The sequence below is a fragment of the Amborella trichopoda genome, chromosome 7 (genome assembly GCF_054954075.1).
Source record: "Amborella trichopoda isolate Santa Cruz 75 chromosome 7, AtrichopodaSantaCruz75HAP2 v2.0, whole genome shotgun sequence".
Classification (NCBI taxonomy): domain Eukaryota; kingdom Viridiplantae; phylum Streptophyta; class Magnoliopsida; order Amborellales; family Amborellaceae; genus Amborella; species Amborella trichopoda.
In genome coordinates, this window is record NC_142342.1 from 40,621,419 (window position 1) to 40,638,901 (window position 17,483).

The window sequence follows — 17,483 nt, forward strand, 5'->3', positions numbered from 1 at the left end:
TACCTACAACTAAAAACGCATGTCAAATTACAATATTAGTTCTTTTATATTTATTTTATTTTGTTACATATGGGTTGGATAATGAAGGAATCAATGAGGTTGTACCCCTCAGCCCCAAATGTCCAAAGACAAGCAAGACAAGACATCCAACTAGGTGAGAAACTGGCAACAGATGACATCCAACTAGGTGACAAAGTGGTCCAAAAGGAGTGACATATGGATCGACATTATATAGCTTTGCACCATGATCCTCATGAATTTCATTGTTTTGATAACACTCTTTAGCTCTTTTCCTTGGAAAGCAGTTGGGGTCGTGGTGGTAGCACCTCTACACCCTTTTACCACAATGTTGTTTCTATTCCGACTACTAACACCACCTCACTAATACCTTCAAAAAGTTTAACTTCTAAATTACTTGAAAAAACAGGCAAGGGCCAATTTTCGCCACTGAATAACCAAAAAAAAAAAACTCTCTTCCACTTTCTTTGAAGAGGAGGGAACTGCCCTCACAAATTATAGACGCACTAAATAAGATTGCTTTGGATGCGTTTGTCACTCCTAACATAGCTGGAAGCTCTTATACAATAACATTTCCTTAAGATTTTCTTACGTGCAGGAGTTAGTTATTAGGAGTTTTTATCATTTAACAATTTTCCAATAGAAAGTGAGGAAATAAATTTATTTATTTAATGATTGGTGAATTTAAGTTAGGAAAAAGGTTTATATAAATGCAAGGCTTTAAACAATCAAATTAGGAGGCACTACAAAATTTTCACTAGAAGGGGTTGTTTTGATGCCCAAATATCTTCAAGGTGATCATCTCGACCTCAAGATGCATGGACATGAGAAAAAAATAGATTTTAAATGGTGCATCTTGTAATGTATCTTGGACCGTCAATTTTCAAGATTTTCAAGTTTTCATATATCTGCTCGATCTCCACAATTTATGAAGCTTTAAATTTTATAATTAAAGATGAGAGTATATTTTAAGACTATCACAAAAATTTTCAATATTAAAACAACATTTCTCGATACTATTTGAAGGTACGCTTTACTGTGATTGTTTAGAGCCTCGGTTCTATACAAACCGCTCCAATAAGTTAATAGTCTCAAAAATATCCTAGAGACATGACGGAGATAAATTTTCAAATTGCATACTTTCTTAATGTTTAAGTAACGATAAGCAATATTATATTTTTTGTTTTTAAATATGAGGTGTTATTTGAAAAATAAATTTAAAGTAGGAAGTTTTAAAGGAATATCGGTTGAGAGATGTGCATTGTTCGCTTAACCAGTAACATGCATAATCTCAAAATTTACCACATGCAAAATTTAAAAACAAGAGAAACTTATGCTCGGCCCCTTTATATCCATTATTATTAAAAAATTATATATTTTGTACTTGATTATAATAATATATATATATATTTTCCAATAGTCCCGCATTTCAGAATTTGAATGATAACAAAATTATTGATTTTAGATATCGAAGGGCTGAAGTCAATAAAATACTTAAGACCTTGAAAGTCGATGCACTAATGAGTAAGAGCTAAATAGCAATGAAATAAGGTATAGTTGAAACAAAATGTCTTCGTTTTATGTAGAACTTTTGATATTTGACGGAAAATCAGAATAAAATATTAACTTTGGATTTAAAAAGTCTGAAATCGAGATAAACTAGCAAGTAAATTGCTTTCAAAATAATTATCTACAAGATAGAAGACGAACACTACAGATTAGCAAATCTATAGTAATCAACAGAGCATGGGAATGAAATGATCATAAAAATAAGATCCTCAACGCAGTTCCCGATCCGTGTGCTCGCGATCCCCGCATTAGCAGCCGTTAATGTGCCCTAAAAACCAACGGTCCAGATCTACTCCCGCGAAGTTTAAACCCATTTCAAAAGAACAGGAACCCGCCATCGCTCTACAAATACCACACATTCGAAACCCTAAATTCATACTTACATTTCGCTCTGTCTCTGCTTCCAACCCTTAATTCTCACTCCTCTTTGTCCTGGTTCCGTTTTGCCCTAACCCTAATTTCTATTGTTGTTTATATCTCTGGTTTCTAACTCCTGCTACTCTCGTTGCCCTGTTACTCTCTTTCTCTCTCTGGTTTCTGCCCTATCCTTTGATCTATATCCATGGCTCGCACCAAGCAAACAGCTCGGAAATCAACAGGTGGAAAGGCTCCTCGAAAGCAGCTCGCCACCAAAGCTGCCCGCAAATCAGCTCCGGCCACTGGTGGTGTGAAGAAACCTCACAGGTTCAGGCCTGGAACCGTTGCTCTCAGAGAAATTAGGAAGTACCAGAAGAGCACTGAGCTTTTGATCAGGAAGCTCCCTTTCCAGAGGCTGGTTCGTGAAATTGCTCAGGATTTCAAGACTGATCTGAGGTTTCAGAGCAGTGCGGTTGCTGCTTTGCAAGAGGCTGCTGAGGCTTATTTGGTTGGCCTCTTTGAGGACACCAATCTCTGCGCTATTCATGCAAAGAGGGTCACCATAATGCCCAAGGATATTCAGCTGGCTCGTAGGATCAGAGGTGAGAGGGCTTGATCTCTGAATCGAGCTAGGGTTTTTCCTCTGATTTAGGATCTCTCCTATGATTTAGGGTTTTGTGATTGGATCTTTGGTAGTTCCCTTGATGTATTGCTTTTAAATGGATTTAGTGTTTTGGATTACTGTGAATGGTGCGCTCTCTATTCGTGTTCTTGAAAACTTGCGGGTTTTTTGTTTTTGGCTTGAATCGGTGGTGAATACGAGAGAGTTTTTCTGGCTTGTAACATTTATTTGTCTTTGGCAGCTTGAAATGACCACACTACCTTACTTTGTTAAGGGTTAGGAAAATGGAGCAACCAACGTAAAATATATTTTATTCAGCAATTGCTATGAATTGGGTTAATATTCAAGGGGGTTTTCCCGGAATTTGGTTGTATCGCTCTGACGTTTTCAATTGCCAATTGTATTGCAGTCACTATGTTTTGGTTTGTGCAATATGTTAGGGTAAATGATGCAATAATAACTCTCATATGGCTTATAATATGTAGAATTTATACAAGGAAAAGTTTATATAAGGTTACGATACTCGATTGAGTAATTTGTGGGGGTACTGAGTAATTTGACCTTGCCCTGTGAGTTTGGGCCGAACTAATTACACCTAATTTATAAAGTTTATATGAAGGAAAATTGTTTTATGTGGGTTGAACACGGTCCAGAAAGTGTAAAGGTCCAGAAAGTGTAAAGCATCTATATTAAATATAGATGCAAGTTGGTGTTCCATCTAGGAACAATGGAAACCAATGGTCCAAATAGTTTTTTTGTTAGAGTTATTATTTTAAGTATTTAAAATTTATTTATTTTTTCATATACATGATCTCCAAATTCCATATCCTTAAAAATTAAGTTTTAAAATCCCTCTCAAAAATAGATTTATTAAGAGTTTTGCATTTTTACATATAGGGGCTTGGTTGCACATAAATTGGGTTCTTATATGACTTGCTGTCTATTTTATGCCAAAAGTTCTACAATAGGTTTTTTTGGATAGTGCTCACACACATTGCAAGTCACAGCATAGATTCGAATCCCCTTGATTTAATATTGCCATCAATACTTTGTGAAAGAGGCGCCCAGACTACGCCAACTAACAATTACTGTTAAATGGAGGTGGATTATATTAAATAGGGTTGAACTCGGATGTGTTACTCGGAGTTGCTCGAAGAACTTGCTTTGCCCAAGGTACGTACCTTGGTTGAGTCATGTTTTAATTTACTACTAAATCTATCATAAAGTATGTACCTTGGTTGAGTTATATTTTAGAATACTAGTAAATCCATCATAAAAGGTTAGGTTTTGAAAATCCATTATAAAAAGTTATATTGGAAAGCCCTATAATTGATCATCTCGATTGAGATCATATGATTATGAAGAAAAAAAGAATTCAATTCTTGAAAATAGTGTATCTTGTAATATATTATCGTAGATTGTCTATTCAAGATTTTTATTTGTTTATAGATCTACTTTATTTGAATCATTTTTAGAGTTTAAAATTTTATAGTTAAAAATGAAAATAGATTTTCAAGCCATCTTAATAATTTTTTACACCAAAATTACATATAGGAAAATTTAGAGGTGCACCTTAATTTGAGTGTCTAAGGTTTACAGCTTTATGTAAACAACACCCTTTATTTATTTATTTATCATTGGAAGCTTCTCATAGAGAATTTTTTCTTTTCTATTTTTTAAGTTAAGTGGCTCATTTAGTACAAGTTTATGTGAATACCAGTTTCCAAGCATTTTCAAGTGGATTTGTCCTAATTAAACCACCAATCTTCTTTGACTACTTTATCCAAGTTCACATGCTTAGAAGAACCTGTTTGCTTGAAAAGTTTGTGACCCACTTTAAAATCACCAGTATTTCCAAAAAAAAAAAAAAGAATAAAGAAGAAACCAATTTTTAGTTCCTAACTACTTTGATCATTAAAAAATTGGACAGTCTCAGGATCTTTTTTGTTTTGGCAAATGTGTGTGTATGATTTTTTATTTATTATGTTTTGAAGTTTTGTTTTGGTAAATGTTGTGTGTATGATTTTGTATTTATTAGTTTTTAAGGTCGGCTGGTAGGTTGAGGAAGTTACAATCCCAAAATCCAAAAATAAGTGCCAGATGGATTTTACCACACGGACTAAATGGACGATAAGCTACAGCGAGATCATATAGTTTTTTTCCTTTAATTTTAATGGATTGAATTTAATTGGTCTTTTTCTAAAGCTTTAGCTAAAAAAAACAGAGAGGTAAAGAGTTTTTTGATAATTTTCTTTTTAGGCTTCTACTGTTTGTAAATTTTCTGTTCGCGAACAAGTAAGAAATAACCTTGCTGAACAGCAAATTGTTCCACTTTGCTCTGGAGAGTTGTAATTTTGAAACATGAAACATAACTATTACATAAAATAATCACTTATTAATTACAAAGCATATGATCTCATCATCATCAAAGCTTTTTCCCAACATAAGTGATCTATCTCCCTCAAAAATTAATCGTCCCGGAGTAGTTGCAGGCATGCACTACATACAATTGAGCACCATGAATAGGTTTCCAAATGCTAGAATTCCACCTTCTCCCAATTCACAGCCAAAGGCATCCATTGACTCATTGTACAGTCACTTGAGCAGCTTCAATGGACCTCTCATTACTGACAAGAAACCAGGCCACTCCTTTCACTGAACAGTGCTCAAATAAGTGACAAGAAATAAGCCACAAAGTCAATGCAACTTTGAGAAATGGGTAGGTCAAGAATTCACACAGAGAGGGTGGGAGAAAGAAATATCAATCTTCATTGGCATGTTTTATGTGCTGTACAGCTCTGTTTGATCATACATTTGTGATATTACTGATGTTACTATCAATGAAAGAACATAAAGAATGGAAAGAGAGTGCTGAACAGCAAAACAACAAACAAGAGAGCGAGGTCACCACCCTCTACAAAACATATCCCTCCATCACAATGCTGTCCTTTGATGCCCAACTCTGCAATCTTTCCAATCTAAGCTCTCTCTCTATGCCCACAAGATGATCTCGTTCAGCCCCTCCTATCACTCCACAAACTTCAACTACCACTTTTTGCAACAAACTTTCCTTTAAACTCTCTCTCAATATCTCATGATCCAAGCAAAGCTTACCACCTCTCAAGTCCATCAAAACACTGCAAAACCCACGTTTTGAACATAATTCTAGTATCGATTTTGCATCAATTCGATCCAAAACCACAATTTCTACTCCCTTGTGGCTCAAAAAAGACTCCGTTTTTGTCTCCCTCTGTAGGCTTTTGTTTGCAAGAATAAGAGTTGGAGCAGCTTCGGTATTGAAAATGCTGAGATTGTGATTAAAATTTAGAGTTTTTGCAAGTATGATTCTGAGGGGCTGTTTAGCTCCGGGTTCTAGTGAGAGAAAAAATGGGTTGTTGGTGAGGGTGGATTCTGAGACGATAACACTATCATATTCTTGTAGGAGTTTTGAATAGTAGCTGCCAGGTTCTTCATCATGGTTTGCAATGTGGTTTAAGATTTGGCCGTTGAATGATAGTGAGTACCTGCAATGGAGAACTTCAGTGAGGAGAGAGAGAGAGAGAGAGAGAGAGAGAGAGAGAGGTGTTAGTGGTACCCAAAGTGAGTGAGAGAGAGCAAGGGATAATATATATCTGAGGCAAAAACAGACACAGGTGTCCACTTCAGACATGGACACACTGTCCAATGAGCTCCTCATAAAGTGCAGCACCAACACATCACACCCATACAAGCATATATACATGCATTATCATCATCTAAGCCTCTTCCCAATTGTTTCGGGTCGGCTACATGAATCATATTCTGCCACTCTGCTCTATAAAGGTCATTACTCTCAATAAGAATGTAAGTAGTCATATCCCTTCTCACTAAGCAGTTTCCTTATGGGCTTTTTTCTTGCCCTTTTAGAGCCTTCCACTTAGACCAAATCGCCCCTCCTAACTGGTTTTGCTCTTGATCGATGCTGCACAAGTCCATACACATGCATACATATCCATATATGTACATATAAATTATACATGTAATAAACTCTAAACTGAACTAAAAAAATGTGTATCCAAATTGCAGTGTCCAGCATTTCAAACATGTGCCAGAGTATGGACACGCCTGGCTAAGTAATGGACATGTGTGTCTTAAATTACCAGCATGCATGAAAAACACATGTGAAATGCATCTAATGGTAGAAATGCCATGAGTCAACTATCAGACAGGGTTAGTCAACCATGAGAGAGAGGGAGAGAGAGAGGGAGAGGGAGAGGGGGAGAGAGAGAGGGAGAGGGAGAGGGGGAGAGAGAGAGAGAGAGATCAGACACAAGTTAGTGATACCAAGAGTGAGACAAGTTAGCAATACCAAGAATGAGAGTGATAGAGAGTAAGAGGTCAGCAATATCAACTGCAAACACATAGAGAGTGAGAGAAAGGGTAAGGGGGAAAGCAGCAATAAGTGGCGTGGAGAGAGAGAGAGAGAGAGAGAGAGAGAGAGGTTGGTGGTACCCCAAGTGATAGGGAGTAAAAGATCAGCGACATCAAGACATACAGGAACAGCTGTACACAAAGTGATAAGAGGGTAAGAGGTCAGCGGTATCCACACACACACACACACACAGCATGAAGATGCTGACAGATTGCAATCTGAGAGTCATAACTATAATGTGTAGTACTTCCAAGAGATAAATACCAAGGGAGATGTTGCACCTTAGAGTGAAGAATGGCTTCCCAGTAAGCATCCTATGGATATAAGCCTCATTAAGTCTCCTGCACAACTTTTCCTCTACACCCACTGTTACTGAAATCCCAGATTGTATGAGCCTTTCTACTCCTTTTGAAGCAACTATAGGATTAGGATCCACCATTCCCACAACCACCCTCTTAACCTTAGCTCGAATTAGAGCTTCAGTGCATGGAGGAGTTCTTCCATAATGGTTACATGGTTCCAAGCTTACGTATGCAGTTGCTTGCTCAGCCATAGCCCCTGCATCTCTTAGTGCAAACACCTGAAAGTAACTGATTTCAGTCTCATACATTACAGCATAGTCCATAGGCAGGGGAAAGTATACTACATCTGATGGACTATAGAGATAATATTCGATTGGGGTCATCACAGTCTCATGAAATGATGGATGACGATTCAGTGAGGGATCCAGTCCATTACCATCCATCATTTCTTTAGACAGCTGCAGTCCATTCGACTATAGCATATTTGCCCTAAAGCTAGGAGTCTATGATTATCTTAGAAACTAAAGCATAAAACACAGCATAGAAAGATGGAGGAGAAAAGACGGATACAACATCTTACTAAGAACAAAGTTAAACGCAAGTGTCTCTAGCTTATTTCTCTTTTCTTTTGTGATTGATCAAAATAAAAAAGAAGTTACGTTAAGTGGCATGAGGAACACAAGCAAAAGAAAATAACCATAAGAAAGTTTTCAGCTTCTGTGCACAGAGAGTTTTCAGCTACTATAACCAGGAGACCTCTTAAAGCAATAGTTTAAATTTCAGCTAATTTTGGTTTATTAGCAGTTTTGGGCCTCGGCAGAAAGATAAATACCCAAGTTGGTAGACTGTTCTGACCAAGAAAAAGGGTATCATACCTATCCATAGGCCACTCTTTATATCTTCAATTTTGGAGGCATCCAACCAAATTTTGAAATTGTTCATAAAATAAACTCATAGAAAAATGATGCCTTTCTTTGGATATTCAGATTAAATAAGCATGAAAGTTAGCCAAAATCAGGCCGAAATTTAACACATTGCAAAGCAGTTCATGGTGTAAGTTTTGCATTGACCAATTGATCCTAAATCGAGAGCAATTATGATTTTGGAAGATCTATGAGAAAAGAAGAAAACAATAGCTTACAATGAGAATCAAAGTTAAGCAGAAGGTAACAACATCTTTTTCTTATTTTTTCATTTGTAAGATAACAATGTTTTCTTCGTGTATATTCTTTTTTAATTTTTTGGTTGATCAAAATTGAAATGACTATTCATAAATAATTTATTGAAGATACATTGAAATTGGAAGGCATCCTTTCTAAATTAAAAGTATTCATAAATCAGAGTTTTGAAAATGGTTCCTTCAGTTTGGATAAATGGATTCAAATATGCATGCAATGTAGATGTAACTTGGTTCTCACATTGCAAAACCATTCATGGTGGAAATTCTGCATTAATCCAGTGTTCCTATATTCAAAACAAATATAATTTTGGAGAATCAATGGCATCTATATCAATCAGTTTACTGGGACCGGTCGAGTCCACTTGGACTCAGCCGAGTTTCATTCGGGTGTGCTGTACACCCATGTGTGTATAAATTATATATCTTAATACATCTATTTTGTGTCAAAAGTGATCAAAGGACTTCTTGGGTAGAATGTCCGCTTGCTATTTGGTGGGTGTTTGAGCCCCCAAAACAAACACCTCCCTCTAAACCAAGTGCTCCCTGTAAGGAATTAAAAAACAAGAGTTCAAAGAAGTTCCATAGCAATGAACCCCAAACCTATGAACCCCATAAAGATGCAAGTGAAGAGCGACGAACCCAACCAATGCATCAATTTATGTTTGATGTAAAAAATGGGGAGGTTATATATTATATATGATTCTTTATGTCTTTATCTCTATTTTTTTACTCACCCAAGTAACTCGACTCAGCCAAGGGCCTTGTACCTTTGCCAAGTGGTTTTTCTATACAATGATATCAGTATTCCATAACTTATCCCAAGGTACTACAGTATCCAAAAAAAAATTGCTGCCATAGTGGCCCTATGAAATAACCAAATTGACCTTCTTTAGATGTAGTTTTCAATAACACTTGTTCTTGTTATGGGTCAATACAATAGCAATAACAGGGTATATAATTTGTAGTCTCAACAGGATACTTGCACTCTCAGCAGAATACTTGAAACAATATCCTTCTAATAAAATGATATGCCATTCTCCATCAGGGTTTGTTGCACGTCCTATAGGAACTAAGATCACCACACTAAAAGTTTTTAGAAATGACAATAAGGAATCCCTAAGTCAGTCACAATGAAATGGCAGCTTCTTTTTTAGATTCCAGCTTCTTCATCATTTCTATTTGAGGAAGGAATAGATTTAACCATAACAATTTTTCCTAGATTGGTATGTCAATCAAATCATAATTCAAAGAAAAATCTGTGTACTAGTACAATTGACGCTTATAATAACCCTACGTTTCAAATGTTCAGCACCATAAGTAATGGTATCTATATGAAACGCAAAACTCAATGGGGACTTGACAAGGGCTGTAGATGGTTTAGATATGATCATATGACTCGATTTGAACTCAATCAAAGCATATCCATAAGACTTGAAAAATTAAGAAACAATAAAATCTTATATTATGCAATGTGTCTCTTAAAGAGACCATATACCATACTCATGCCCGGTTGGTGGCCTTACTTATCTGAAAATGGTAGAGATGAGCAGCTGCTTAGAAGAGGAACAAGAAAGGCTTGAAAATGGGATAAAGGCTCATCTCTATTGTCTGTTGATAGGTACAGAAAGTCGGTGACTAATCTGAGTAACTTGCACTATGCTTGATATGAGTATAGGACAATTTCCATATTATAAAAGTGTTCATGCAAACCAAAATACTATGTAAACCATTACATATTTATGATTCGTTATTTTCATATTAATCGACAGTGCGACTTAATTTAAATAGTTAATCAGGCACAAGCATGTGCATTGCAAATGTTGGTAATTTATATCGTATAAACATCTAAAGCTAATAAGACATACAATAGAATATAATTTAAAAGTTTCATCAAGCATAAGCATGTACTTACCAAATATTGGAAAAAGATATCATAAACACCTAAAAATCATAAAATAATTAAACAAATAAACAATAATGTCCGCACTAGTATCCTGTGCTGATAACAAAGACTAAGGAAAAAGAATTAGTTCTCATCCTCATACAATTCTCATCCTTATAGTCTTATACAATGTTAGTATATCAGTGACTACCACACCAGCGTGATGGAGACAATAGGAAGAGTGTTTGAGAAGTTCTCATCATCATCATCAAAGCCTTTTTCAAACTATTTGGGGTCGGCTGTGTTTGAAAAGTTCTATTCATCCAAATTTGGAGGTAAATTGAAGGGTCAATTGGATCTATTTTAAAAAAAAATTGATTTTTTTTTGGGATAAAAATATATGGTTTAGGGATTTAGAGTTTGCATGATTCAAATAAAGAGGGGCTTATGAAATACTTTCCTTTTTTTAATAACAATGACTAGATTATGCCAGAGATTGTCTTACAAAGAGAAAAGGAAGTTATGTTGAAAATTAGTAATTGAGTAATTTCTCTGGGAACAGACAAGCTAATACTTGATTATTTTAATGTTTTTGAACTGATAAACACAATTATTTCAAATGTGTGTGATGCCCAATAGATACAACATACATTCATTATGAACCTTTTCTCATTTCCTACTATTTTTTGTACATTTTCTGATCTAATTATACCTAAGTTTTTCTTATTCTTCTTCTTCTTCTCTCTCTCTCTCACAAATGGAATTCCTTACTAATTGCTGAATACTTGCTATGTGACCACGCTTAGGAAATGTGGCTAACCTCCATTCTAACAGAAGCCCAATCATCAAGAATGCCACTTGGACTCATTATGAACTTCAAAACTAGACCAAGAAACAAAGCACAATAGGAGGCACTTTTCCAGCTTGGTTCAATGAGATCTAGTGAACTACTATAAATCAGAAAATGAAGAAGGAAAAATGGAAGCCTTGATCACATGCATGCAACATTGTGTCGTTTGTCTCAGCCATCAAGTTTTCTTTCAAATTCCGTACTTGCCAATTCAGAGAGAGAGAGAGATGATTACCTCAGCATGGGGCTGGCCTGCCTTAGGATGAAACCCTTCTCCCACAATCTTCCCATCCTTCACAATCACACATCCCACCATTGGATTAGGACTGGTGCACCCAATGGCCTTCTTAGCCACCTCCACACACCTCCTCATGTAAAACCCATCATCATTTTCCCCCAAATATCCACATTTAACAACAATTTGAGCACCATTTCTAGTAACTGGTACAAAACTAGAGAAACCCATTGGAGACCTCGAAAGAACCATTCTGAGAAAATGGGGCCTTTCAATTGAAGAAATGGTCTGATAGGGGGTGATCCTACTGAAAAGGAGGGGCTTTTCAGTGAAAATCATGCATGTTTGATTGTATAGAGCCATGGTGGACTCAAAGACTCGTTCCACTTGATGAAAATTTGTCACTGATCCATACTTGGGTTTCTGAGAGACGGACAAGTACTATTTTCTTGACTGCATCTGCCCACAGAGAGAGAGAGAGAGAGAGAGAGAGAGAGACGGGATTTACGGATGCACACGGTTTTCATGAGTCCTCGTCGAAATGATTCACGTCTTAAAAATCTATTTTTGAGATAATGATCATAAATATGAAAAAAAATTATAAATAATAATTTCTATTTTATAAAATATTTAGATAGTTTCAATTGCAATTGTAGAAATACGGTCCCATGACACAATTTTTCTTTTTCTTTTTTTTTCGTTCTAAAAACAAATGAACAAATTTTTTTTTGAGTAAATAACAGTGGTAAGTCCCAAGACAATAAAAAAGAGAGTAAATCATTGGGGATTTGGGCCCTACTTTTTTTTTATGAGAATAGAATCATAAACCTCATCGGAGAGCTCGTTCGTATTACCACCAAAGCCCGATCCATCTTTAAAACAATTTTCCACCATGATAAATTAATAAAAAAATGTTTTTAATAAAAATAAATAACCTAAATGCGGCAAAAAATTACAGGGGTATTTTGATTGTTTTCTATCAAAGAATTTTTTTTTATATATCATGTAAGCCGCCTGTCAGATGCATAAATGTCTCAAATTTTGTTGCAAAATGATTTATAGAATAAATATTAAAGATAAAACACTTTGAGCCGACGAATCAAGATTGCACTTTCAAGAGCCAACTTCTAACATTGTCACTCAAGTCATTCCAACCATGATCAAATGGGGGGGCGAGGATGGGGGAAGTTGATATAAAGTATCACCTAATTCTAATAAAAAATTTATTGATGCTGAATTTTTGTTTTAATTGATCATACCTTTGGGTATATAAAATCTTCTAATGGATCATCTTAACCTTTAAATATTCAGATATATATATAAAAAGCTATTTTAAATCTCAAAACCGTTGCATCTTATAATCTAGTACCTAGACAAATACATTTTAAATATTTCCAAGTACCTCGATCTGCACCATGGTTTTAGTTTTGAATTTGATAATTAGATGTGAAATTGATTTCTAAGGTAGGGATTGTATATTATAAGATCATTTATCTTTAGCACAAGGTCACAATTAATCTTAGCTATTATATGTCCAATTGGATGGTTTGAGATTATGAAGTTCCGAACATTTTTGGTTGGGCTTTGAGTTTAGTCACAAGCACTTACAATCATTTGATTTAAAATTTGAAGGACAAGAATCTTTATGACCTCCTTGTACTAAAACTAAACTCTCTTTATGTACTTTTGCTAACCAGTTGAAATTTCCCACAGCAAAATTATACCTTTAAGTCAAGTGAAAAATAATTTTTGCTCCCACAAGAGTATACATTGCGCATTTGCTCTCTTAGGTAAAACTCATGCTAGGAATATTTTTTGGACCCAAAATTTGGAGATGCATCCTCTAGAACCTAATAACTAACCTAAAAGAAAACAAAATATTAAAATTTGGTTTCCCTTTTTAAAAAACATATATTTTTCTAAGTAAAATCATAAAATTAGGAAGTTATCTTATTAGACCTTCATGTGAAAGGAAACCAAATTTAAAAGGACTCGATTAAGGACATATATCAATGTTGAAAAGAGAGAAAATTTTGAAGGCATACACGATTTCTATCAAATAAGTCATCTCTTAAAAAATTATTTTTGAGATGAATTTTTTGACCTAATTTTTAAGGACATGTAATCTCTAATATGGAGATCATGAATATGAAAAAAAAAAAAATTGAAAATTAAAAATAATAATTCTATTAAGAAAACATTTGGACTGTTAGTTTCAATTGTTTTTGGATGGACCATGTACTTGCATCCATCTTTAAGATGGATGCTTTATACCTCGAGGACTGCAAATGTAGAAATGTGGTCCTCATCTGATTTCTTTAATTAAATCAAATTAAATGAACAACTCCATTCGATGATGCCTAAGAAATTTAGTATATGCATTAGAGAGAGGTTGTAGTTTCTTCCCTTCTTTCTTTGTTTTTTGTTTTCCTTTTGTTTTGGCTAGATTAATGGGAAATGGGTCACCTTACCTATGATAGGAATAGAATTCAAGATGTCTAATTATACATATTATTTTCACAAAAAAAAAAAAAATTGCTCCTTTGAAGATTAGCTCATTATGAAGTTTTGGGAAACGATTTTCGTGACCATCAAGTATCCATGTATTCTTCCTCCCTTTTTTTTTGGGGGGGGGGGGGGGAATAGAACCACAATGACTAAGGCTGTGGGGATGCTACCACCATGACCCCAACCCCTTTCCTATCCATGTCGGTACCCCAACCCCTTTCCTTTATCCATGTAGGTCCCAGATATTCAATTAGAGATATCCCCTAACCATATACAAGTTACTTTAATTTCAATTTTTGATGTAATCTACTGCATTCCAAGGACTAGGCTTTAGCACTAGGCCATTAATGTTTTGATTTGGGGATTATTTTCTTGGAATACACGTGAACATTGTTCCAACTTCCAAACATAACACCAGTGTTGTGTTCATTTTGCTCAAAAGGTTATTTTTTCATGTAATTTTATTGAAATTTAAGTGAAAATTGAATAATTTTTTACCCTTTATGAACAAAAAACAACAGAAACACATGATGGAAATGATACAGGAAATTGAAGATGCAAGCCAAGCATCAGGTTTGCTTTAGCAAGAAAAAACCCTGGCTTCGAGTTTTTCATGACTTATTTATTTGCTTGTTTTGATTTTCAATAACTATATGTCAACCCTAACAAGATATTCGTGGGTGTATAAAACATCGGTAGCGATTATTGGCAGATAATGAGATCCGTTTTGGAAGGTTTTTCGGTTAGGCGGGAAAGTGCTTCAACTTTGGAGTAACCGGTTGCGGTTTGTATAAGGTTGCAACAACTTATAGAAATAGGGTTGCTATACTCTACACTGTCCATTTTATTTGGATTGTATAGATTTGACACATCTTTTAAGACAGTATCAATACATGATATGTCTTTTAAGATAATGTTCATTCTATACTGTCCAAATAAAATAGACGGTTTAAATTACTACAACTTTATTTTTACAAATAAAGTTGTAACTTTTTATAACCTTTTTCCATAAAAGAAACTTTTTATCATGAGAAAAATGGGTTTTTTCCTTTTGACAATTTTTTATGGTCAATCTGGAGGTAATATTTTCCCCTTTATTTCCATTTAAGATTTACCCTCAATATATTGCAAAATACCAATTGCTAAGATTCAGATGAAGAAGGCTGAATCGCACCAAAAAATATGTTTATAGTGTTAGTTTGGTTGTAAACCCGACCCCAGCCTCTTTAGCTGAAGCGAAACAAATGTAATAACACTATGATGCGTTTTTTATACATGAAGTGTGATAAATCAGATATCATCCAGAGCCCTTATCGTACATATAGCTATTGTACAGAATTATTGTTCGAAATTGCAAAAGGATAAATTGTTTGTTGATGAATTATATAAACAAAAAATATTTATCATTTTATCTAAAATGCTTTAATAGTTGTTGTAAAAGCCCTTTTTAAGGCATATAACAAAGGAGGGAATGTGTTTTTTTCGATACTTTTCTTTACGGTGCTAACGATGATTGTAGTTTGAATAGAAGTTCTCTATAGCCTTCCCAAAAACGGCCTTTAGAGATGCCATCGGAAAATTGACTTCATGCCTGGTTCCCAGTCTTGTGGTTTGAGAGTCAAGTGACCGGCCAGCCATATTGACCAAGGATCTCCCACGGGCGATCCTGTTCATCATTGCTCCTCGGGACAAGTATGGAAGATGGTAGCAATAAATACATGGCGAGATGAGAAACCAGAGCATGGCAGTAAAGGTGAGAAGAAGATTGCAGAAGAGTAAGTTAAGCTCCGGAAGCCCAGCCTGGTGGCCTCTTCCTTCCCTCCTAAAAGCTATACAACTGGCCTCCAAAACCAGCCGTATAGAAGTGGTGGTAGTCCACATTTGAAGACAAATATTGGTGATTTAGAGGCTCCTTAAATACTGTTGCAAGATGGCCCCCTTGTATCTGCCCATCACTCATTCCGCCAAAGGTTTGGTGGTTCACTGTGGAAGGTAAACCTTTACATGCCTGGGCATTTGATGTCTTTAGTGCAGTTGCAGGGGTTTGAGGTATATTCAGAGTAGAAAGTTACTTTGGGAGTCAAGCTAAGGATCCTTAGATTCTTGGTGGAAAAGAAAGGAAGGATCAGTCATTCTGACCCAGATTACACACTCGGCAGAGGGCCGAATATAAATTAAAGTTCATGGAGGAGGGTACATTTGGTGCCAACCTTCCAGCGCAAAGCTCTTGTACTCAGGGTGGGGAACAAAACAAAGGGTTGGACCATGGTTACTAATGGAAGAAAAGAAGTAGACTGCCTAGGCCTTTACAGGGACAGGAAATTAGTATAGTAAGCTAAGCTAAGCGGATAAAGCATAGTAAGCAAGTACACTGCAACCCTCAGTATATTGCAGGTCGACAGAGCAGAACAGAAGGGACGATACCCGTGTAGACCAGGCAAAGGAGGAGGTTATGTAAAGCCAGTCATATCTAAGAATAGAGGGGCAGACAGGTAACAATTCATGATGCGGACCGCCACTTCTACACATACACAAGCCCGAAAAGCAAAGGTCCATCCTAGTCCACACTGGTCGCAAGGCAGCCACACCAGCTTCCCACCAGAACTCAAAAATAGTAGGGGCCAGCTCATTCAAGTTTGGTGCCCGAAGAGAGGGTGGCACCAAATTCGAAATTTCAAATAGGGAAAGCCCCAAGGACATGCGTCGAACACAACCTGTGAGCTGGGCATGTAGGGGCCTCTTCCTTTGAGAAACCATGATCACCGTACTATGACCAAGAAGAGAGACTGATGCCTCAGATCACAGGCAACCCAGTTGAGGGCCATCTAATGGCCAACACTTCACTAGAAACATTGACAGTTTGAGTAAAACACCACGAAGGTGACTGTCAAGATTGCGCTATAATGAGCACCCCGATGCCAAAGACAGCTCAATATCGTGATGAAGACATCCAAAATCTCTCACATCCCCTCTATTCCCAGTAAAACCAGCCCATCCCTTCCCATTCCCTCTTTCCCAACTTACCTCGTAAACCACAACCCTCTCTCCCCCCATTCATCTCCTCAGGGCATTACCTGCGCAGATCTCACACCACCTCTCTACCTAGCCTATTACATGCCTTCCATATGCCGTACCAACCCTTGCCATTCCCTTTCCTCCTCAAGAGCTTTCCCCCATTCGAGAACCACCTCAATTGTGCCCCAGGGGCACACTTCTGCTCCTCTCCTATATTTTATCTCAACAACCCATAGGGTGTATCGGGGGGTATCTGGATCTTGCGGTATCCCCTCATAGTTAAAGGCATTGAATTTGTTTAGGTACTTCATTGGCCTCAGTGGTGTTTTAGGCCATCAACAGATTTTAGACGGATTCCGATTGCAGTTTATGAGACAAACAGGGCTTCGAAAAGGGCATCGCTTTAGAGAGAACTCAGTAGCCTAATTGTGGCCTTGGGACTCCCCTGGTGCATTGGGACTTTAATGTCACTCAGCAGATACACAAGAATAAAGGCGTGCCAATAGTTGCACATCCTGAAAAAGAGGTTGAAAA

At 36.4% G+C, this 17,483-nt stretch overlaps 2 protein-coding genes across 3 annotated transcripts; one reads left to right on the forward strand and one right to left on the reverse strand.

Annotated features, from left to right (window-relative positions):
- Positions 1–1,688: 1,688 nt before the first annotated feature.
- Positions 1,689–2,851, forward strand: LOC18422868 (histone H3.2). The gene has a single exon (XM_006827544.4). The coding sequence runs from the start codon at positions 2,150–2,152 to the stop codon at positions 2,558–2,560; it is 411 nt and encodes a 136-aa protein (XP_006827607.1). The 5' UTR covers positions 1,689–2,149; the 3' UTR covers positions 2,561–2,851.
- A 2,067-nt stretch (positions 2,852–4,918) lies between these two features.
- On the reverse strand, positions 4,919–11,998 carry LOC18422869 (Cytidine/deoxycytidylate deaminase family protein). Of its 2 annotated transcripts, XR_016058977.1 has the most exons (4): positions 11,427–11,998; positions 7,259–7,557; positions 6,162–6,527; positions 4,919–6,090 (listed from the first exon to the last, which is right to left on the reverse strand). XR_016058977.1 is itself a non-coding variant. In XM_011626711.3 (3 exons), the coding sequence occupies exons 1-3, from the start codon at positions 11,787–11,789 to the stop codon at positions 5,481–5,483; spliced, it is 1,272 nt and encodes a 423-aa protein (XP_011625013.2). In that variant the 5' UTR covers positions 11,790–11,998; the 3' UTR covers positions 4,919–5,480. The 2 variants fall into 2 exon arrangements, 1 of the variants encoding a protein (XP_011625013.2); XM_011626711.3 differs by lacking the exon at positions 6,162–6,527.
- Positions 11,999–17,483: the final 5,485 nt, after the last annotated feature.

Excerpts from the sequence above, each read along its gene's own strand:
- LOC18422869 (XM_011626711.3), bottom strand. The coding sequence starts at position 11,789 with ATGGCTCTATACAATCAAACATGCATGATTTTCACTGAAAAGCCCCTC. Across the intron at positions 7,558-11,426 it reads CAGGCCAGCCCCATGCTGAG|GTGTTTGCACTAAGAGATGC; the intron begins GTAATCATCTCT and ends AGTTACTTTCAG. Across the intron at positions 6,091-7,258 it reads AAGCCATTCTTCACTCTAAG|GTACTCACTATCATTCAACG; the intron begins GTGCAACATCTC and ends TCTCCATTGCAG.
- LOC18422868 (XM_006827544.4), top strand. The coding sequence starts at position 2,150 with ATGGCTCGCACCAAGCAAACAGCTCGGAAATCAACAGGTGGAAAGGCT.